The 23,941-nt window shown below is 41.4% G+C and overlaps 1 protein-coding gene across 4 annotated transcripts in view; it reads left to right on the forward strand.

Annotated features, from left to right (window-relative positions):
* Nucleotides 1-5,238: 5,238 nt before the first annotated feature.
* The window catches only part of GRK5 (G protein-coupled receptor kinase 5), a 165,048-nt gene continuing 146,345 nt past the window's right edge, over nucleotides 5,239-23,941 (forward strand). For all 4 annotated transcript variants that reach the window (XR_014884649.1, XR_014884650.1, XR_014884651.1 and 1 more), the window contains exon 1: nucleotides 5,239-5,718. Coding sequence is in view for 1 of the 4 variants with exons in the window: in XM_085229278.1 (XP_085085404.1) it covers nucleotides 5,667-5,718 (52 nt within the window). In the remaining 3 variants the exon portion in view is untranslated. The remainder of the gene's footprint in view (nucleotides 5,719-23,941) is intronic.

Below are 23,941 nucleotides of genomic sequence, written 5' to 3' on the forward strand. Positions count from 1 at the left end.
AAATGGTACCCCCTTCACATCAAGAGATGAGCTCTCTCAACAGCAGCTTCTCCAAGGCTAGGCAGCAAACAGTGAGGTAAGGATACAGCTGGGTAGAGGGAAAGGTGATGGCAGACAACCAATTCTAAATTACCCAAAAAAGGGTAATGGTCACAACCCAGTTAAAAAAAATAAATAAATAAAAATTGCTTACCTGCCCAAAGACCAGGGTTCACTAAACAGTCCAAAAGAAGAGATCTCTAGATAGAGACTGTTCTTTTGTGGTAGCCAGCCCTTAATTAAATGAGGTTTAGGGAGGGGTGCAACCTTCTAGTCACACAAGTGAATTGCTTTCACCTGTGCTCTCTGCGTCCCTTCACCAGGTGCTCAATCATTGATACGGGCTGTGACAGCAATTCCTGGCCAAAGCAGTTCCTTTCCCTCAGCTGCAGGAGCTGCATTGTAGCAGCAAAAATAAGGGACTATTGCTAGGATTTCCTGAGGATGGTTGTCTCACTAACAGATGATTATTCACAATTTCTAAGTTGATATATTCTAAAATTGTGTTTTCCCCCTACCCGGAAAGCTGTATTTGTTTAAAACTCTTTGTTTAAACACTTGGCATGCAGGTGGGGAAATATTGCTCATGCTTTGTTATGAAGGCAGGATAATTAAGTTTCCAAGACTTCTAGGCAACATCTTAAACTACTGCCACTTAGCACAAGGGGTTATTTTCCATTTTGCTTTTTACTGGGCATCCCAGTAAAAGGATTTGAAGATGGGCTTTGTTTTTGCCAAAGTGTGGCTGACAAAAGAACCATTCCTTTTCCTCAGCACCAGTTCTGATGCAGGCTGGAGCAGCTGCTAAAGCTGGTTCTTCTTGCCATCTGTAGTTCAGAATAAATTTACCAAGTGGTGTCATATGCACATCTGTCTCAGCATGTTGTTGGTTTTCTGCTTTGCTGTGTCGCTGTGCCCTTCTAAAATCACAGTGTTATTGAGATTATGTTATTAAAAAAAAAAGACCGGGGAAATCACAGGCCCCAGTCTCATTTCATCCTGCAGTGATGCTGGTTCATACTGGTACAGCACAAAATCAGCAGAGAGTGGACATGTTAGTTTTGAAGGATTCAAATTTTAAAACACAATTCTAACATATCTGAAGCTGATGAAAGACTTTCCACAGACTTCAGCAGGCTTTAGCAGAGAAATTTGTATCATTGCAAGGTGCAGAACAGTAGATAAGGCATTTGAATAGATAATGAAACATGTAAATTTATTTTTTTATTATGATACCTGCCTGCCTCTTCTTACCTTATGCCTTTTTCCCTATCTGGGAATAATTAAATTTGCCTTGGTGTTAAGAAAATATATAAATTGAAATCTGTTGATAAAAAATATTGGATAATACTCATATGTAGTTACCATGGTTTTTGTGAGGTTAGTTTTTAAAGAGCTTTTTGAATGTTTGTTTTTAACAAAAGAAGTTTCAATAGGAAAGTAACTTCTCTCTAAACTTGGTGAATGGGATAAGGAAATCCCTTAACAGATCTCCTGCTTTTGACAACCATGAAATGTCAGATTCTGGCTGATTATGGGATGTGTACTTCTGCTTGTTTAAAAAATAAAATCTGCTTGTCTTCTAGATGATTACTTTATTCCATATGCTTAAATGCTGTCACAGTCATTTACCTTCTACTTTGAAGAAACAGTTAATTGCAAGAAACAAAACAAAACAAAATTGGAAATGGAGAGAAACTACAGGGACATAAATTTTTCACGTAAATTAAAGCAAAAAGTTGGGTTTTGAGAAAATGATGCATCACCCCACGGCTGTTGGTAGATGGCAGCCTCTGTCCTTATGCAAAAGGGCTCTGTAAAAGGTCACAGCTGCCCGCAAATGCTCTCGTAGGCCTGTGTGTCCCCACCTGCTCATACAGCATCTCAGTGGGAGGTGAGAAAAATTGTATTTCAAATGCAATCTAGCTAAGAGGTAATCGTGAGCAAGCTTTACTGCATTAATTATGTGTTGTAACATGGAGTTGGGCGATAGCTTCTGTTAGGGTGTGTTTGCAATTGATAAGCATAGGCAAGCCCCTTTTTGACATCTGATTCACCTGGGACCTTATCCTGATACGCCTGCACTGAGGCCGAGCACTTTTTCTCTGGTGGTAGGAGAGAACTGGGTGTGTTGTGTGTTGCCGCTGTGCTTCTGGCTAGAGCTGCACGAGCCCACCCTGCCGATGACTCATCCGTTAGGGAGGCTCAGAATATCACACTCTGCTCTGCTGCCTTCCTATCTTTATTACGCTGATGCATTTGGGTCTCACATGGCGTTGGCATTTCGTTTACAAACCTCTTTTCTCCCATAGAAGAAAGATGGCTGCCAGCCCCGCTTTAGCCTGGTGTTCAGTACTCAAAAAGTGTTTTCCTCAGCCTTTATTCAATGGCTTCAAATGAAAGGTGTTTTGTTTAAAAGCTGAATAACCACAGTAAGCACGATACATTTTCAGTTTAACAAGGCTTTTTTTTTTTTTTTTGTAGCCTCTCTTTTTTCATTTTCTTTGAAAATTGGCTGTTTCTGCAACGACTCAAACTACATTTTTACTCTTTGCTCCTCACAAATGCTGTACTAGGATCTTTAGCCCTGAAAAGAAGACCTGTGCTTCTTACATGCCATACTGTCTTTGAGTCTATTCTTTCATATTTGAGCACCAAAGTTTACAACACTGGGTAGATTAAGATAAACAAAACAAACTCATTGGTTTCCTGATAATGAGCAGTTTATTTTCACCTCACTCACACTGACTACTCATTAAACCAGGCATAGTATAGCCTGGATTAAGTCTGTGTTGTTGCAAGAGAAAATTGATATAAGTAAATGTACCTCTTTCTAATCTTTTGTTGTTGTTTTTGTGAACCAGGTGTTCAAGATGACACAAGAATGAAGATACAGCTGTAAGAAAGTCATAAGGTAAGATTCCAAATGTTGCAATGAGTTTTGAAAATATCAATGTATGGACTTCAGATCAAGTAGGTCTGTGCAGTGACAATAGATCTGTCAATCCACAGGGAGTGTGAAAGAGGCCGTCCCTCACAACCCTGTGCTGAAGCACAGCCTTGTGTTATGTTCAGGCTTTAGAGATAGGAAATGGAGATGGGGGAGGACTGGCTGTCTTGCTTTGTTATTCAAAGTAGGCATTGTGATAGTGAACACAACTCCTTTGTATTCTGGGGCACCAAGGTGTGTCACACATATTCGAAACAAGTTTTATTTTCTTAAACTCTATAAGAATCATTAAGAAGACCCACTCAGTTGTTCTTACTGATAGACCCAAATTTAAAGTTGCTGCCCTCTGTGTAGATGTGTAACTGACAAACATGTTTCTGTAGAACTTCAACAGTCCATTAGCAGAGCTCAGCTTTTCACTGCCTGCACTCAGCCACATTTAAGTTCAGTGGCTGCTTCTCATCTTCAAAGCAAAGTCATCCAGCTTAGTGTCAGTAACCACTCAGGCAGCAGCACAACGTTCTGTTTTGTTGCTGTCCCTGTTTCTGAAAGGACTGTGTAACTGTGCCTTTGGGTGCCAGAATGCAAAATTAAGAGCTGAATACCAGGTAGCTCGTGGGATCTCCAAGCACCATATAGACCTTTTGTGACTCTTTTGATAATTCTACTACTTACCCCTTCAGGAACTAAACAAACATTCACAAAATACTCAGGATGACATCAGCACTCTGAAGTCATACTTCTGTTTCATAGGGCAGCACCGCAGATGACTGTGCACAGCACTAAAGCAGAGACATGTAGCTATAGATACTAGATAAAAGAGGAACAGTAGAGCCGTCAGATGTATGTGCTGCTTTTCAAGTGCTTAGCCACCCAAACTTAAGATCTGCAAGTGCCTCTCTTCACGTGGGACTATATAAAAGTTATGCACCAGACCCAGTCAGTGCTCCCTGTGCAGTAAGTCCCTTCCCATTGAATATCTTGGTCCTGCTGCCAGCAGAAGTTAAGCTTGCTGGTACACATTTTAGGAAACAATGTGTAAGATGCATATATTCTTTTTTTTCCTTTAGAGGCAGGGGTTGCCTGTAAGATTAATAATTTTCTATGAAACAAAAGATGCAGCTGAGTCTTCCAGTGCCAGTTATACTCCAATGCTGGTGCTGCCCTTTTGATGACCATTAGTGGAAGGCTGCAGTGATGTGAAATGCACTTCTAACCCAAGCATAATTTGTTCTGCTTACAAGTGAGCATCAGTGCTCGCACAGAAGTGGTCAAACAACATGCAGGGCAGACACCCTTTAGGAACTTCATCTCTATGCTCAGGCTCTGGTTTCCAGGAAGCAATTTTTCCCTTAAGAATTATTTAATCAGAGAAAAATCTTCCGGTACTTAGAGACACAACTGCTGTTGTACAGACATTGGCATTACAGAGGAAGTAGCCACAACATGGCGTGGCTACCCGAGATAGAACATTTTCTGAAGCAAAGTGGAGAGAATAGGGAATATAGTGCACAGCAGTGTCCTGGCTACAACTGTCTTAAGGTTTCCCACCTTTGACACTCACACAAGGCATCAATTGTAGCTAAACTGTGCTTGTGTCCAAGGTATCATTTATTCAGTGCACTGACTGTTTATATTGTTATTATATTGTTTATGTGTTATTTGTTTCTGTGTTGATAAAATACATTCAGTAGCAATTTGCAAGTCCTGCCATTGCAGGTCATGTCTGGCTGGCTGTAGAGAGAAACATGATTGGTGGAAAAAAAAAAAAAAAAGAAAAAAAAAGTACTGTGTATGTTCCCCCAACAAGAAACTGCATGTTATTCCATTTGCTCTGCATGGATTTAATCCATGAAGTGCTGATGGGTGGAGAGTGTTACTGAGAGCAGTGGGCCGTTTTTATTCCGCTTGCTTTGCCTGACCTGCTGAACGTTCTATCGATCCACCTTGTTGCCAGGAAAACCAGAATCATGCTGACTCGAGCATCTGTCTCGTACGGGCAGAAAAAGATTTATGTTGTAGCCTAGCGTCTAAAAACAACTTTCCCCAAATGGCCGATGCTCCGAGCAACCTCTCATGGGGACGAAAACCCCTGCCGAACACCCGTGCGGGGGAACGCGGCACAGCACGGCCCGGCCGAGCTCCGCGCCGCTGGGTGGCGCCCGGCACCCGGCCGAGCTCCGCGCCTCGCCCCCGTCCGCCCGCGGAGCTCCGCTCCCCGCCGCGCTGCGCCCCGCGGAGCTCCCCTCCCCCCGCGGAGCTCCCGCTGAGCTGCCCCCGGCCGGGCCGCGAGTCCGGCTCCCTGCCCGCACGTCCCAGCGTTCGCGGCTCCGTGGAGCCGGCGGCGGGGATGGCGCCTGCGCGGGGCTGCGGGGCCGCTCGGCGGTGCCACACCCCCGGGGGAGGGAGGCAGGAGAACCCGAGCCCTCAAACCGCCGGGGAGGCGGCGGGGCGGAGGATGGAGTAGCGGGGCGAGGCGCCGAGGGAGCAGATAGCGCGGGGAGCGCCGCCTCCGCCCGGCTGAAGCTTCTGCGGGCGGAGGAGAGGGAGGAAGGGATCATGCGAGGGGGGCTAGCGCAATAGGGGCAGGAGCGGATGGTCGCCCGGAGGCTCCGCACCTAGGGAGCGTGACGTCCTGCTGCTGTGCCGCCGCTACCTACGCTGCCCGAGCTCGTCAATGGAGCTGGAAAACATCGTTGCCAACACCGTTTTGCTGAAAGCCAGGGAAGGTGAGAGAGCGGCGGGAGGGAGCCGGAGCATCCCCGGCACGGACGGCCCCCCGGCCCCGGGGTGCGGGAGGTGGGGGCTGAGCGCCGGTCCCGGTGGTGGTTTTAGGGGTCCATGTGACGGAGCTGGCGCTGGAAAAGGCTCCTCTGAACCGGAGCCTCGCTTCCAAGGAAAAGATCGATTTCCCCCCGCTGCGAGGAGGTTTGGGAAAGGAAGCGAGCGAGATTGCGGAGATTACAATATTCGCCCATCTCTTCCTTCCCCCTTCCCGCTGCCCCCCCTCAAATCTGGTCCCACAGATTGTGCTATTTCAGCGTCTATTGTTAAAGGTCAGCTGCAGATGCATTCATTCAAAAGGGCTTAGCAAATCTGCAAATAGCTTTCCGCGCTGTGTGATGAGACCAGCGGGATCGTATCGCTTCAACGTACAGTCATTGCCTTATTCGGCGTTATTAGGTGATACCATGTTGCCGCAAACATGCCCATTGTTGAGAGCCGCCTGTCCCCAGCCCGCTCCGCAAGGAGCCGGGGCTGAGCTCGGAGCTGCGTGCGCCCGGCGCTGCCCGTGAGATGCTCCGGGACCGCGGGAGCCGCCGTCACGCCACAACCGCTCCGTGCACCTGAAAAACGCGCCGGGATCACGGCTGCACGGCGGCAGCCTCTGACAGCCTCCCGAAAAAGCCGCGAGCCCCGGAACGAAGCCCGGCTGCTTAAGGGCGCTTCCCTCCCGCCGCCGCTCGGGGGAGCGGGGTGTCCCCGGGCGCTGCCCGTACCCGGGAGTCGGAGCGGGGCAGCCTCTGGGCCCGGCAGCATCCCCCGGCTGCAGGCAGCGCCACGCACCAGCGTCTGACGCTTGCAGCATCACCGCCAAGAGGTGAGCGCTTTCTGCCGCCTGTAGCCCATTTTTTTTCTTCGTTTTTACATCATTTGCTCTTTAAAATTAGCGTCTTCCCTCTCCCCCCCACCCCCCCCAGCTTTTGTTGCAACTTCTATTCCCTGAAAGCACTTCTAGTTGAGTGTTTGGATGCAGTAAAACCTGCACCTGGATTTTTTCACTCTTGAGCGCCAGTGGGGTGGGTGTCAGGTTTGAGGCTGGGGATGTACAAGTGAAGCAGTGATGGTTTTGTAAAAGAGAGTGTTCCAGTGGTGTTCCCCTGGAGTGATCCCTTCGTTGAGAAAAATAGTTCAAATGGTATAACAGTGTTTATATAACTCATGGGGTGTTGAACTTGTGAGGCTTAGCTAAAGAGTAAAGTCCTGAGATTCTTCAGAAAAAATCTCTGCTATAAATAATAAGGGCAAAGGTATTTTTCCACAGAGCCGACCAGTGGGTTGTAACTCTGCCTTTTCATAGGTAATTACTGTCTTGTTGTCAGTACTGTTTAGGTCACAATTGTTCCTACCAGCAGTATAGTACTGCTTTAGATTTCGGAAGACTTTAGGCATATTTTAAAGGACTGGTATTAATTACATGTATTGTGTGGTGTTTTCTGAGGGCCAATATTTTGCAAGCAATTTTAAATCTGCCAATCGATTTTATGGCCTTTTTCTACCATTCTCAGCAAGATGGTAACAGTGATGTCATTATTATGTTCAAGTTGTAATGAAGAAGCCATCAGCTATCTCCAAATGGCCAAACTTTATCAGGATGTATTACAAACTGTATTCCAACTTTTCTTCTAAGTATGTACGAAGTTCCAACCATTTGTTTTTTTGAGACCTGATGCTTGTTTATCTTTAAACTCTTCTTTTACTTTTTTTTTTGAGGGATGGAAGAAGTGGTTTTTATAATTCTTTTTTTATTTCTTTGAAATGAAGAAAGAATTAATGAAGACTTGTCTACCCAGCATTACTCAGCCAGAGATCTTAGGCGTGTGCCTGCAAGTTTTTACTTACTGCATAAAAGCTTCTGTGAGTAAAATGTTCTTAAAATTTGCGAGGAGTGATATAAGTGAGTGTCATTACAGATGATCTTCAATACGCTGTCCATCTTCTCCAAGAGTAACGTCAAATTAACATATTGAAGATTGTGGTATCTGAAAGTATGTTTGTTCCAGATCCTGCAGACTCGATGGGTAGATGTAGCTGGGTGAACACGTAGCCACAGCCAAGTACATGTGTGTTCCCACTTTTTGAGTCAAAAGCAAAAGCTATCTTAGCTCAGCTAGGTGGTTGCTGGTGCCTGCAATGTGATACTTAATGTCAAAAGAAGCAAACTAATGGGATCTGTTCTGCAGACATTAGTAAAAGTACAGGTTTTATCATGGCTGTAAAGGGAGACAAAGCCAATATTGGCATAAAAAAAAATAATTCAGAGTCGTTTCAAAAGAAGATGCAGGTAGATCTGCAGTGTTAAGTCCAGTAGCAAGGATGTTTGTAAAAGCCTCAGAAGTAGGGCTGAGTGATCACCACAAACGTTTTCTAGCAAATATTGGTTTAAATTTTGCATCTCATTTGCTTTAGCCATGGAATAGGCTTTTCTGTGGTCCCCTGTATAAGTTCCTTTGTGTTTTACTACAGCAATCACCAATGCAAAGTGATTTTTTTTTTTTAGCTGAAATACTGGGAAGCAAATTTTATAACTATTATACAAATACTTTCACCAGGATCCTGATGATTACAGAGAGAAGCACGCCCATTAACTGATGCCATGTGAAACGTGAGTAATCTTATAGAGGAACAAAATGTATTTCACTAAATAATTTCAAGCAGAGAATAAATTTCAGGAAATTGTCATCTGTTTGCAAACTAATGTTTCTGAGATACATGTGTAAGTTACTTGTACTCAGAGATCTACCAGTCTGAGCACAAGAAAAAAAAGAGGAGTTTTATTGCACTTCAAAGTTCATTTGTAATTTACTATGAATAAATTTATGCTGTTTCCTCAATTATCATTTCTCATGTAAAATCCCATTACACAGATGGCTAATCCCTGTTAGGGCTGAGTAGAAAATATATCTGGTTTAATTACAGGACCAAATAGGTGTTTGGGACCTCTCTTATTGCCTATGGAAGGGAATAAGCAGAGAAGGGAAAACAAGAAAGATGAAATTCATAAAAAGAACAGCAAAATAATAACAACTGCAGTAATTTCAAATTGAATAAGAGCCCCATATTGTGAGGTGGTGAAACTTTTATCTGAATCTTTTAATTAGTTGTCTTGTTTCTGAGTCTCAGCAATCGTATCTGAGAACCAAACTGCTAAAAGTGGATCCAGGCTCATGAATACGTCCTAATTCACTTTCCCAGTGTTAAGACTATTTGGTAGAGAGTCTCATCAGAACCAAGGGGCTGCTGGAAGGTCCATGGATTGACCAAGGACTCTCCCAAAATTTCAGAGGATCTTCAACAGTCCTAACAAAGAGAAGCTTTAAAACAGATCAGTACTGTCATGAATCTAACCCTGCTGTCAAAAGCAATAAACTGATGGAAGACATCAGTCAGAAGTAATCAAGGGGCTGATTATTATACTGTAATATTTGTATGAAAAACAAACAATATGGTCAGACAAGCATGGCCAAAACACGGTGATTTTCTAGGTACTCTCTGCCATGATCTGTTATTTCCTAGACATAGTATCAGTTTTATTTCATGTAATCTGCTGTTTCTCTGCACATTATTTTTTCTTAGACAAGCTGAAATACATTTTAAAACTTGCATGCAACTTGGCTTTCATAAATACCCAGATTCTTAAAAACAAAAGTGTAAAAAGAAAACCTATGAAGAAACAAAACAAACAACCTCCCCGATTCCCACTACTTTAAAGTTTTAATGATAACTGCATTAGTCATCATTATTATTAATCTTAAAAAACCAGTCTGGCTCACAGAGTGGCTTGCTTTGAAGTGCCTTCCAACCCCCATCTAGTTCCAACCCACGCTGTTGGTAGAGTTGCCATCCACTAGATCAGGCTGTCCAGGGCCCCACCCAACCTGGCCTTGAGTGCTTCTAGAGATGGAGTATCCACAACTTCTTTGGGCAGCCTGTGCTTCACTGCTCTCCAAGTGAAGAATGTCTTCCTAACATCTAATCTAAATCTCACCTCTTTTAGTTTAAAGCCGTTCCCCCTTGTCCTGTCACTATCAATTCATGTAAGAAGTTATTCCCCTTCCTGCTTCTAAGCTCCCTGCAAGTACTGGGAGGCTGCAATGAGGTCTTCCCCGAGACATCTCTTCTCCAAGCTAAGCAAGTCCAACCCCTTCAAACCTTCTTCATAGGTGAGGTGCTTCAGCCCTTTGATCATTATCATGGCTTTCTTTTGAGCCCTCTCCGATAGCTCCACATCTTTCTCGAGCTGTGGGTGCAGTACTGTGGGTGGTGATTCACAAGGGTGGAGTAGAGGGGGGCAATCACCTCCTGTGCCCTGCTGGCCACCCTTCTTTTGATGCAGCCCAGGATGCAGCTGGCCTTCCAGACTACAAGCGCAGAATGCTGGCTCACATCCAGCTTTTCATCCACCAGAACCTCCAGGGCCTTCTCTGTAGGGCTGCTCTCAATGAATTCTCCCAGTCTGTACTCATATCTGGGACTGCCCTGACCTATGTGCAACATCTTGCACTTGTAGTTGTTGAACCTCCCTAGATCTACGTGGGCCCACTTAGATTTCTAAAGTGCAGGCTTTCAAGTGTAAACCTGATAAAAGGGAAAAAATTTCGCAACTATTAAAACACAACAATATATTTTTTTTCCTTTTTAAATAGACTTGGATTCCAAAACAAACTTACTAATGGCCTTTGATCATCCAGAAGAAGCAATGTTCTTTCATGTATCTCAGAGTTTTTTGAGGACTGCATGCTGGTGCCATATAACACACAAAATGTGCCTGCTTTTTAAATTGCTGTATTTTTAGCTTGCTTTTGCAGGATGATCACAGGAGTGATTTGTGCATGTCCTTGTTGGCAAAAGACTAACTATAAATTCTAAACAAGAAGCGTGATTGCTTTCCAAGAACTTGGCTGCAGAGCAATTGGAAAAAGGGCAGTGAAACAATGAAAAGCATATTTTGAAGGGAAGTAGGTGACTATAGCGACAGCCAGAACCCTATGGAGAATATGATTTTTGCAACTTAACTTTAGCAAATTCATTATTCAATGCTTTGAATGCAGAATCTAAAGTCCTGTCCTGTATCCCTTGACATAAAAACAAATTACTTTGTAAGGAAAATGTCTCTATAAGCAGAGGAAGCTCACATGCAGTAACTCAGTTTTTGGAGTTCAAGAAAAATTCTCATTGCTGCAATAGCTTAAAAGGAGGGGAAAAAAAAGAGCTGAATCAGCTATTACTTCAGATGTGAGAGGGTGCTTTTAAGTCAGACTTCTAGAACAAATGTTAACAATGGAGGTTTGAATAGAGATCAAGAATCACAGAATAGTACGGGTTGGAAGGGACCTATAGAGACCGTCAAGTCCAACCCCCCTACAAAGGAAGGCTCCCTACAGCAGGCTGCTGTAGAGATCGCCTGTGTTCATTATCAGTATATTCCTTTTTGCTGAAGCTGTCCACATAGCAAAGAATTTTCAGCATTTATTCTAAGCAGAGGCATAACTTTGCGGCTGTATGCAATTTCTGTATTAATTAAATATCTAAATATCTGAATGCAGTGTTAGGGATGTTCCACTGAGTGTGTCAGCAGGCCAGCAGCAGTTGGACTAAGTTGACGCCTGTGTCTTTATGACAAACAACTCTAGGATGAAAACCCCAACTGAGGTCTGTCTCTGAGAGTTGGGGGCTGTCCCACAGGTGCCTGTGCTTGTCACCCATGGCTGGCATGTGCACTGGCTTGCTTTGGAGGCAATGAAGAGTCAACATCTGAAGAGGAATGCAGCAGCTCCGATTTTTGTGTTTCTAGGCATTCTGATACAATATGTTAATCCTGGATCTTCATTTGAAAAAAGAAACAAACAAAACCCAAAACCCAACAACAAAAAAAACCTGCATCATTTTAGTCTTTCTTCTGTGAAGATTATCTATTTTACTTTCTATGTATGGCGATGCTAGCTAAAATCTGTTTGTAAACTCTTTTCCAAAATCAAAAGCTGGATATCTGTGTGCTGGGGACTTTACTAATAAAGAAGGGTTTGAAACCTTAATCCTATGATCAGACTTGCTAATGTGGATGTGCTGCAATCCTGATGAAGTTGAAATCAAAGCGTCAGGATGTGTGCAGGGTCCCTCTGCTTTTGCAATGACAGAAGGTGTATTTTATTGCTGGTTAACACTATATTCTTAGGCATATGGATGATTCTTCTCCTGTACTATTTTTGTGCCAGTGTTACTTTGTGAATGACTTCTGATTTGTGTGCTTCCAAAGAAAACTAGTGAAGCTCTAATTCAAGTGCAAGAAGTGATGCTAAAGTCAATGGGATAAAATAACAGAAAAATCACTTTAGGATCCATATCCAAATCATTGATAAAATCATTTGCTTCTAAACTTTTTCAAGGCAGTTACTGTCTTTGTAAAATAGTAGTCAAAACCAAGATTTCCTCTTCTTTTACAGCTGGTTGGAAGCAGTAGCCTTCCATTCAGTTTTTGCCAATGAAAATGGGAGCTAATGAGCTACCTGGTGCTCATTAGAAGATTTTCCCCTGAGTCTTTACTCCAAAAATATTATATGAGTTTTCTATGCAGCAGTGAGAGAACCAATTGCTTTTCATTTTTACAGGTACATAATTTAAACAATAATAAGGACATGATTCTAACATTACTATAGGACCTCAGAATGTGAAATTAAATTTAAAGGCTAATGAAATAAAGAAACCTGCAGTTTAACTGTAGTTGGCTCAATTATTTTTGGAATAATTTTACTTAGAGGATTTAAAAGTGCATACTACTTTGTGATTAGGCAGGGAACAAAATAAATATCCTAAAGAAAATATTGCATAGATGATGGATGTTCTGTTCTATTTAAAGAAAAATCCATAGCCTTAAAGGGAAAGGATGGAACATGGGTGAGGGAGAAGGTGGAGGAGGCTGAGAAGTCTGTAGAGTTGGCTCAGCTGCTCCATAGAACGTCTCCTCAAATGTGCTTGAAGGTACTGTCCAAAAACATTTTTTCAAGGAAGATGGACAGGTTAGAGTAGAAATACACTCAAGTACTTAAGTCTCAATTCTGACCTGGGAGTGAATAATGCAAATAATATTAATGAAGGTAGGGTGGCCGTCTGACCTCTGGAATGAAAATAGATAACATCTCAGTGCCACAGTGAAGATTGAAAAACTTGTATCTCTATCACATCCAGTCTTTAGAAATGTGTTCAGCATGTTTGAGCAGTGCCATTGACTTCCTTGCACGGACAGCTTGCTTGGGGACAGCTTGCTTGGGGGCGTTCTGCAGGGCTGAGACCTCCAGGATCACTCTCTTTGAGTCAGTAAAGCTACACTGACAGAACTGAAGTGAAACAAATGATTAGTGACTGTTAGGAAAGGCCTACTGTGTCACTTTGTCCCTTGTCCTCCAGGCATGTTTTCTGTTTTAAACCATTTTGATATTAAAATGACTCAAACTGTGGGCTTCTCTCTTGAGAAATTTTTTTTGCAGCACAAGAAATCTTCTTGACTGTTCTGATTAAATTTTCCTTATTCTCATCTCATATTTTCTAATGTAATTCCTTTTGCATGAAGTTTTCATTCTCCTATTACTTTGTGTTGCTGAGTTTAGCAGCTTTTCACTCTTCCTTCTATCTGGTCAGCTTGGATGGTGCAAACTTTATGCAGTCACTCCTCAGGACAAATTCATTCCCAGCAGAGGCTTCCTAGGAGCTGTGCCTAGGGATAGAACTGAGGCTGATCTTTTTCCTGGCCCACCGTGAAGTTGGATGAAATAACTGGTCTAATGCAGAGGGGCCTGGGGAAGTGACAGTACAAGAGGGAGTACATCAGGATATTTCTGATTTGTTTCTGTGATGAAATTGCTCATGGAGTTTCCCATTCACCAGAGGTTGCCAAAGAAGCAGTTCATAAGCAGTAGCAACAATTTTTACATTGGCTGAATATTCTCTTGGGTCCCATTGAATGCATAATTTCACTATAAGCCTGGCTTTTCCCAGTAGGCTGAGGTTATATTACAAGTTCCAGAAGTTACCTTATGCCTGTACAATACCCTTTTTACTTAACTATGCAAAGGGTCAGTCTCTGCCTCTTGTGGGTGTGCAGCATGCTGGGTGCTGGGATACTGTTTCCTATTTCCCAATACTTCAGGACCATTCTACTTTTCCTAGCAGCATTCTCCCAATGAATACTTTTGTATTGTTTTATTTTCTCTCTTTGTTGTAGAATTCTATTTTTTTTCTAGACTGAAATTTCATTTTTGCATTCTTCCCACTTTTAAAATCTTTTTAATCTTCCCAGTTTATTTTTCCTGTACTCTGCTGACAACACTTCTGAATTTGCTTGGTCTTTAATGTACTGTTTAATACATGTTGAATTAGATGTCACTTTATTGGACATATCTCAGACTTCATGTATTTTCTTCCTTGTATTGTCCTTGATTGTTCTTTGGTCAGTGTTAAGGCTGTGTGACAATGCTCCTATATAAAATCAGTAAAAATTTATTTTCCATGCATGTGTTATGGGAGACTTTCGTGATTCTGCAGGATGTATTTTATTTCAGGGAATGTTTTCAAATTCAGGAAGCCATCTAGTGTGTCATAGGAAAGGGGCTACCTGCCAGGAGATCCAAGAAACTGTGACATTACAGTTGTATTCACTTGGCAGCATCTGCAGAAGGCACTGATGGAGATTCTCACCCAGCGAGAAGGAGGAAAAAAAAAAAAGAGAGAATTGCAGCTGGAAGAATAGAAGATTCAGAAAGGAAGATGTCAGTGATGCAAAGTTAAAACAACATCACTGAGTTCTCAATGATGTTTCTGTCAAAATACCCCTGTAGGCAGTGCAAGGGAAGTGACATCTTTAACAAGCAGATGAGCTGGGAAGGATGGATGCTAGGCTAAATCATCATTTAGCCAAGGTTGCCAAAATATAGATATAACCAAGATATAGATATATATGTTTCATATTGATACTGCTCATTGCTTGTCATTCTGCTTTCTCTTGCACTTCTGCTGTTTTTCTCTTCCCATTGTTTTTCTTTCTTCTACTCTTAGGTTTTGTTTCTTACCAAGCATGAGGGTTAGACTGAATGAAATTGAATGAAATTCAATCTGCCTTTTTCCATGTTCAGATTTTTTTTAATTTCTTTTTTAGTTCAGTGCTCTTTGTCTTTATAAAGTTGTTTGCCTTTAGTCTAGAAGATTCTAGTGATAGGCATGCTAGAAATCAATTGAGTGATCTTGGTACTTACATGGCAAACTTTTCTCCTGCAAAAATTCTGAGAGTCAACTTGCCTCTCCTCTTTTGAGAAGCATGCTGCAAAAATGCAACTGTCCACCCTGTAAATTCTGCAGAAAATGTTACTTAGGTAACAGTTACCTAAGTTAATTAAGGGAATCTGAACACCCAGCCTTAATCTTACTATTCAAGTAAGAACTGTTGTCCAGTGCAACATTTGTATTCATACATTTTTTGCACCACTTTCCAAGGGTTGGGACTTTTGTATGAATAAACTCTTTCTGTTTCCTTCCGTAGCAATTCCACATCTACATTTCGTCTCCAAATCATTATTTTGTGTTTTCTCAGCATGCCAAGTACATTGACTGAAAATTATTCATAAAACACACGTCTGGGAAAGTTTGTTCTTTGTTTATTTTGCCAGCAGCTAAGTTTTAGGAAGAATTATCCAGATGACTTATATGTGATGTAAGCTTCTCTCAGTGTTATTATATACCTTTCCTGGAAGCTCTGTGCCGTTAGAGTGCATCTCCTTTCTCTCTTTGCTCAATGAAAGACAGTGGTTCAGGAATTAAAAAGCAAACTTACAGTTCCTGGTGTGGAGAGCCGGACCTCTAAGAATACAAATGTGTTCAAAGGGAAGCTGCTTCTTGCCCTGTATTATTGACAAACACTGAATAGCAGCAGGTGCTTGCAGAAAGGCATACACAGAACGACCCTTCCCCAAGCCTACCTTTTTTTATCCCTCTCACAATAGGAACTTCCTGAGCAGACTGTGGTTTTGTCCTGTGTTGTTTAATAGAGGGATCTACTGTTCCTGAATCTTATCTAATCCTTTTTTTGCCCCAATCACAATTTTGGTCAGCACGGCTTCCTGTGGGAATGGGTTCCATACTGTAACAAAAGCATGCCAAATTTCCCATATGGGTACTTCATGGGACTCTCAGCTGATGTATGACTTATGATGTATGACCTCAAAAAGCAGGTACAATAAAGATGTGGTAGTATCTTGGAAGAGAAAGGAGGAGGATTATCCCCGAATCAATCAAATACTTCAGCTTGTTTGTAACACGTAGATTTTGTGGGTTCTGCCTCAATTTCTAGTAGATTGCTCATGATTTTGTAACCCTGCATCTTATCCTCTTATCAGCCCTTCTCCATATGGGAAGATTCAAGTCTACTGTCTTTGTCCCTTTACATCTTCTAATTCTGTGTATTTTTTGAAATGAGTGAAGAGACCTACTCTTGGGTAGTGTGGCACTACGTGGTGCCTGTTCACCATGGACAGTGACACTGTGATGCTGAGCATTTCGTCCTTTGCTCTTTTCACAATTTTTCTTAACTGGATGTTTGTTTTCTCTTTTTCACTGTCGTAAGTGTTCATTACTGGGGAATACTGACAGCAACCTCAGAAATTTGTCTGCTGAGATGAAATGTTTAATTTCATTTGTTCTGTATAGCGTGAGTTGTTTTCTTTCATGTGCAAAACTGTGCTGACACGGAATTTCATCCTTTCTTTTTTTCTTCCTATGAGTGATTCAGTACTGCAACATACTTCTGCAACTCTCTGCAGGCTGCTTTTGTTACAACTGTCCTGAAGAAATTCATCTTGGCAGAAAATGTCATCTTGTTATTTATCTATTTTCCAGACCATTTATGAATACACTGAGTAGTCCAAGTCCTATCAGAGATCTCTGGCACACCACTGTCTGCCTTGCTCCACTGTAAAATTCTTATCCTTTATTTCCTATCTTGTCAACTATTACTGACTCACAAGAGGTTCTCTTTTCACAAAACAGTTGACTTTCTACAAAAATTGTTCAGAAATTAGCTTTCAGGAAAAAAAAAAGCCACTTTTGAAAGTCAGAGTATATGTGTACTGAGCCCTCCTCACAGGCAGATGATATTTCTGTGTTGGAGTGTGGGGAGAGTCTGGTTGTATTATCTATCTGCATGTAGTCTAATGAGTTTTGAACAGATGATGATAATCACTTCCCTCAATCTACAGACTATCTTCGTGTTCAAACAGCCCAAGATGTTGCTGGCTTTCCTTGCTGCTAGGCATACTGCTGGCTCATGCTCAACTTGATGTTTGCTGTACCCTTGGGCCTTTTCAACAGAGCTGCTCTTGAATTTGAGAATATCGTGTGAGACAGAATTGAAAACGTTGCTAAAATGAACCTAAATAACATCCACTGCTCTTCCTCTTGTCCACAAAGCCACTTGTTTTATTGAAGAAGGCAGACAGGCTAGTAAGAAAAGATTTATTGTTGGTAAATTCATGATGACTCTGCCTAGTCTCCTCCTTTATGTGCCCAGAATATGCTATCAGATGACTCTATAACCAAAGTAAAATTGAATGACTGTGCTGTCCCGAATCATCCTTTCGTCTTTATTCAGTCATAGAGGACTGAAAGCAGCCTTGCAGTGTTATCAGTCAGCTCTCAGCACTCTTGCATTTTTGGCTGTAGCCTTTTGGTCCCATCAGCCTGTCTGCATAGGTCAAGATCATTTAAGTAATCCCTTATGTGCTGCTGGTAGACCTTTCCTTTCTTGATCAATGGAGAGAGCTGGGAGATCTTGTCAATGAAAGCTATGGCAAACAATGCATTCACTTTTCTACAGTGAAATGTGTTATAGGTATCATGCTTGTGATAATCTGTTTTAGTCATAGCTTCCACCAGTTTGCTTGACTCCTCTGTTTTTTACCATAGTCATCCCTAGACTTGTGTTCTAGAGAGCAGGTCTATTTGAGTCCTCTTCTCCCAATCTGCCAGAGACTTTGGGAAGTCAGTTATCAATCCATATCTCACCATTCTGTCTCTGCTCTGTCCAAAGTAATGAATGTTCTTTGCCAGGAGGGTTTGGCTTCACAGATGAGCAGTAATCATTCAGAGACCCTAGTACTGAAATCTGTAGAGCACAGAGTGTCATCACTGTTCACAACCAAGCAATGCCTGGAAGTAAACTGAGCACTGCAGATGTTCAGGTGTTGAAGGCATCCTAGTTTTTTTGTATCTCCAGTGACCTGATCTAAATACTTTAAGCCTCCAGCATCATTTTTTCTGGATGTACCTCAAGGATTTCCTTCTACCTACTGGCAGAATTCATGTCTTGTCAAGTGATGGATGGGCAAATTTATCTCAAGGAGAAGCTTTTCCTAGCCAAGGTACAGTGATGAGACAGCATCGTGTACAACTGTCAGACTGCTTAGACTGAAGCTAACCTGCCCAAGCTTTGACTACTACTACTATTAGCTTGTTCTAGAGGTGGAGAAGAAAAGCAAAAAGCTGTGAAGGAGATTGGAATTTGCCAAATGATGGTAGTATTCGAAGGACATCCCTATGACATCTGATGATTGGTGAAAAAATCAAAGTTGCACAAAGAACTGAAAGAAAAGTTTCCAGGTGAACACGGTTAAAATGGGCAGTGTTGGAATCTAGCAGTCAAAACTGACATTCTGAAGCTTCTGTAAGGTCAGCAATCACTTCTAATGCCATTGAGGATTGTGGTGTGTTCCTGTAGGCTTGGCCACAATCTGCTTAAAAAAAAAACAACAACCCAAAGCAAGTCACCCCTCAAATCCAGCTAATCCTGTGGAAGGAAAAGTAAGTTTTGGATAATTACTCTGTACTCTTTGTACATTAAATATTTGCTGCTGTCCATGCTTACGTCAGATGTATAAAGCCCAGGACCAAACACTTTCACCAGACAGACTAACGTGAAGTCTCTAGCAGGTTGCAGTACGTTTGTTGTTTTGACTAATGCAGTTCTCCAGCTGTAAAATGTTTGTTTGTCTGTGAAAAGACTACAAAGTGAAAAACTTTGATGGAGTCAGCATATTGTTTTCCTTTTTTGGGATGCTGTTTGCCTTCAGCTCTCATGAGAATCACATCTCTTTTCCTGTATGCCGTAAGTATTCAGAGTGGCTGCCAATGTGAGCAGCACAGGTATGAGCCATGCTCTGCTTGTAAGCCTTTTGTGGTGGTATCCACTGAAAACAGATTGTCTAAAAATAACAGTGCAACGTGACTGCACAGCACTTCCATGCTTTACATTGCTTTTAGTTAAAGTTGCTAATATTTTATTCTTGCTCATTAGCAGATTGTAGGCTGAATAATAGGATTATTCAGGAAGTGGAGTGAAATAAGTAAATTCTAGCTCCATGAATTTAGTTGGGAAAGGAGATAGAGAAATATGTTGTTTCTTGAGTGACCTCTCTGAGACGTCCTTAACAAAACAAACCGGTCATTGGAAATTTTAGAATAAATTAAAAAGGCAGTTTTTTCAAACTTGTGTATGTGCTTCGTAAATTAACCTTCTAAAATGAGGTTCAAATCTATATGCTACAGATCCTTTGCAAGGGAATTATTTGAATATATTTTTGAGCAAACATTTACCAGCTGTGTGAAAGTATGAAGCTTATTTAGAAGCCCAGAAATATTTTACAAGGTGAAGACAGAGTGTGCTTTTGTTCAGGGTCTGTGGTCTAAATTTTCAAAACAAGTTCTCAATTTCTATTTCTATTTCAGTTTTTACATACAATGAGTGGAGAAGAAATTAAAATGCAGAATGAAATACTGGACATTAGACTCTTTGTTAAAATGTATGTTCTGTGTAAGAAAGAGCTGAATCATAGAATCATAGAATTGCTCAGGTTGGATAAGACCTTAAAGATCATTGAGTCCAACCACGACCTAACCATACTACCCTAACTCTAACAACCCTCCGCTAAATCACGTTCCTCAGCACCACATCCAGGAATGGTGACTCAACCATCTCCCTGGGGAGCCTATTCCAGCGCTAAACAATCCTTTCTGTAAAGAAGTTTTTCCTGATATCCAACCTAATCCTCACCTGGCACAACTTGAAACGTGAATGACCTGGTGTGTTAGGGCTAGAGACAGAGGAGGGCAGGCAGCAAGGCTTTGATCTCTGCACTTTGTTAATCTCAGTGCCCGAGCTTATCACTTGGATGTTGGAATGCATCCTCATGTTTCCAAAGGGGAATCACAAAAAGGTTGTGACAATGTCCCTGTGAATCTGTCAGTGCAGGTGCAGTCTGCAAGCTGAAGATGCCATCCCATAAACACTAAAGCAGGTAAATGCATTTCACTTGTGAATATTCCCATAAGGTGAACAGTTAGTTGACAGAGGCAATTTAAGAAATTGTTCACCAGTGAAAGTGAAGCTCTAGCCTTCTTGCATAGTGAAAGTCCCATTTTATGTAAGTACTTGGAGGGCCTGGCTCCTAATTCTGGCAAATGATCCTAAGAAGGCCGTTTTAAAGGAGATTTTGCTAGTTCCATTAAGCAGATGAAGAGATTTGCAGACACTTCTCTTTGCTAACATAGGTCTGCACTCTGTTACCAATGGATTTTTTAATCTGAGTTGATTGCAAATCACAATGAACGCGTTCTTAAAAACCACAACAGATGTATTAACTACTCTAGTATCTCTGCAGATGAAGCTTTATTTGATCTCAGTAGATCTTAGTTCAGCCGGAAGAAAAAGCCGATTTTTAGTATTGCACAATATTGTACGGGAGTGAATTCTCCTCTTTATAAGTCTTGCTGTTTTCTTTTGAGGAGGGGAAGAGGGAAGGGAACAATTTGTCAGGAATCAGTTGTTTTGACTTAAGAGAATGGGAGAAAATGGCATCTTCCAATAAATATATATTTTTATTAAAGTCTGATACTGTGATAAATAGTTTAGGCTTAGAACTTCGTTTTTGGTATGTAAGCAGAGCAACCCCGCTGAGATTTGTGTGTGCTGTGAAGATTAATGAAATATACTTTATAAAGACAGGCAATGATTCACTGAGTAAAAATAGGCAGCATCTTAAAGAGCTTATAAACACAGCTATTAATTTTAGGACTAAAATCTTATATTCCTTTTTGTCTCAGTCTGAGAAAAATGCCACTGATCTCTGTGGCACTGTTCGATGGGTACAAATATCTCTTAGATTTTAAAAGTGGCCGCAGTTGCATTTTTGCTTACATGTTTTATCTATCCTCTGAAATCTCTTTATGATATTTTTACTGTATAAAATATTCATCTCTTCCATTTTCATCCATCCTCTTTACCGCAAACCCTCTTTAATACATTTGCTGCAGTCTGTTAGCAATAGCAATTACAAAAGGAGCCATAGTTATCATGCTCCTCCTTTTCTACCTACCTACCTCAGGGTTTTGCAGTCTAGAAAGTACTCCTCGGTGTGAGTCACTAAATAGATCTTATGATTTATTTTTTGCAGTGTTGATTGTGCTTAAGGCTTAGTCTGCTGCTGCTCTTCACTCTTGATTTGAAGGAAAGGGAATGACTTTCCTTTTTTCTCTCATAAGCTCAGATGTTGTAATTTTTAATCATTCTTTTCAGTATCAGAGAGCACCTTTCTTTGGCTTGATACGATATGGTGGAGATCTTCCCAACAGCTCCTGTCTTGTGTATGAAGTCTGTTTGTGTCTTCTTTCAAAAGAAGAAAGCTATAGAATTTGAGCAAGAGCCGAAGGCTTGATTCAGGCTCAGTGGTATTACATTTTCTTTAATGGAACACACCGTTATTTGCTGTTGAGCCCACTGGCCAATAGTTACTTTCTTTTTAAGCTGAAATAAATAGCCATATTTGGGTGCCATATTTGGGTGCCAGCTCCTTTCACTTGTGAGCCAATGGGGTGAACACAGAGATCACAAACACAGTTTGCTGTTGCCTGCCTATATGAGCTGGAGGAAGAAGGTGACATGGCAGCAATGCTTTTTCTGGCAGGCTGGGCAGCAGGCTGTACCTGGCTGTGAGAGAATTTCAACATCTCACTTTGCTCTTCTACAAAACAAACTTAACTCTGAAGCCCTGTCCTATACCTGATGTTCTCAAGACACTAAATGCACATTTCTATTCCTTTGGGAAGTGGACATTATCACAACTGAAGTGATAGAATGATGTGAAAACTTACTTTTTCCTCAGTTCTCTCAACCTTCGTATTTACTACTGTTACTGTTCTTGCAAGTACTTTATTTTTAGACTAAAGACAAGAATCATTTAATTCATTCTTTACACAATGTCCTGCCTATAGAAGGAATCAGTCAGTCTAGTTGACCTCACCAATATCTGGGTATTTAAAAAGTGTAAGTGAATGCTTGGACTTCCATGACAAAAATCTGAAACAACTGGCACAGATCTAATGGCAGTGTGTCCCCAGGCTCTGCCTTGTTTTTAAAAGCGTAGCAGTGTTAGCAGACTCCTTACCAGAGTTATTCCATCTCACAAATGTTGCAACATAGTGAGCTATGATGGGAATTTCCAGCAGGACATGAGCCATAATTGTGATGTCATTTATAAATGTCCCCATTGTAGCTATCTAAGTCTACGTGCTGTTATTCTACGTGTTTTTCATAATAGCACTGTGTATCTTCTGAGAGTAGAACGCGAGCAGGCCACTGAGCACCGCTTTGGATTGTGCACAGGACTGCCAAGGCAGGTTTTGGTTTTTTTGCTTTGCAAGTCATGGCAGATAAGGCTGGAGAATAAGAGAGCAGTCTCTGCCATCAGTTGGCTTTCACATCTGAGTCAACTGCTAATCTCTCATGGTCAGAACGTCTTCTGAAACAGACTTGTACACTGCAAAGCAGCTGAACTCAAGGACCTGGCGGAGTATTAGTATAGGTGCTTTTGTTACATGCAAAACAAAATATTCAACTAAATTCTCTTCTGTTGTAGGGCTACATGGTGGTTTTTTCATTTCATATGTATAAATCAGCAAATTTCATTAGCTTTGTAGTAATCTTTAATACATGGATCAGTGTATTCTTCAGTAACTTACCCTAATTATTCAGGAATCATCCCCTAGTTAATTGCTATGACTAATTTTTCAGCTTGGTTCTTTTATTAGCTGTGCCATGTAAGGAAATAAAAAATGCATGTCATCATTAATTATCTTACAGAGTAATCATGATTAATGGCACACTAATGTCCAAACAGATCAAGGAACATTCCTGTAGTTGACACCCAAGCAAATTTTTCTTGGAAGGCACTGGAGACTTTGGCTGATGAGAACTTCAGAACTAAAATCAGATCTTTCTTTCTGCTCAAAATTAAGTAATGTCACAAATCCAGGTGAATTCTTTCTGCTTCTTCCTGGTATTTTGGGCGATGACTGCTTTTTTTGATGTAGCAAACTGTGTTCTTTCTGAAATATGGAATAGCACACATCTCACATTTTCCTAAGTGTCCTTATTCATCACCAACTTTATTTTTTTTTCTTCATAGGAACAGCTCAATTGTTAAAAATTTCTGAAAGCTTTTCAAAATTTTGTTTTGCCTTCCAAGTTTTAGGCTGTTCTGTGCTAATGTGGGAAAAGGAGTGGGCACACACCTTAAAATCAGTGGTATGCTCCTCCTAAGTTTATAACCTCACAGCAAATTATAATTTCAGCATTCAGTGACACTTAAACGCATATTGCTACAAAAATTCTTTTGTGTGCACTTAACCTTTCCTTGTGAAATTAGCTGCTATTGCCTGTGTCAACAGCTCGGTAATTTCACAGAAGTAACCCTTAGTGTTTCCTGTCCTCTTTATGAACTTTAAAAATATTATTTCTTTACTTCTCATGCTAGTAATAGGGCAAATACAGAATCCCTCAATGCTGCTGAGGGCAAACACAGCGAGAGTTGCAGTCTCTTCTCTGAAGAGCAGAGGTCACGCAGGAGGCCAGGCAAGGGCTGGCAGCAAGATTCAGGTCCTTTGCAGCAGGACGTCTCAACTCTACGCTGCAGAGCAAGCTGTCCTCTCAGCAAACCTCTCTTGTTTAAATTCTTGCAAATATTTCCATAACTGAAAAATTTTACCATAGTTTCCATGGCATGGTGTTGTTGGCTGCAGAGCTGCTAGCTTCCTGCAGAGAATTTCCCAAGCAGATTAAGATCTGATATTTTCTAATAG

Source organism: Meleagris gallopavo, chromosome 8, assembly GCF_905368555.1.
Source record: "Meleagris gallopavo chromosome 8, MGAL_WU_HG_1.1, whole genome shotgun sequence".
NCBI classification, from domain to species: Eukaryota; Metazoa; Chordata; class Aves; order Galliformes; family Phasianidae; genus Meleagris; species Meleagris gallopavo.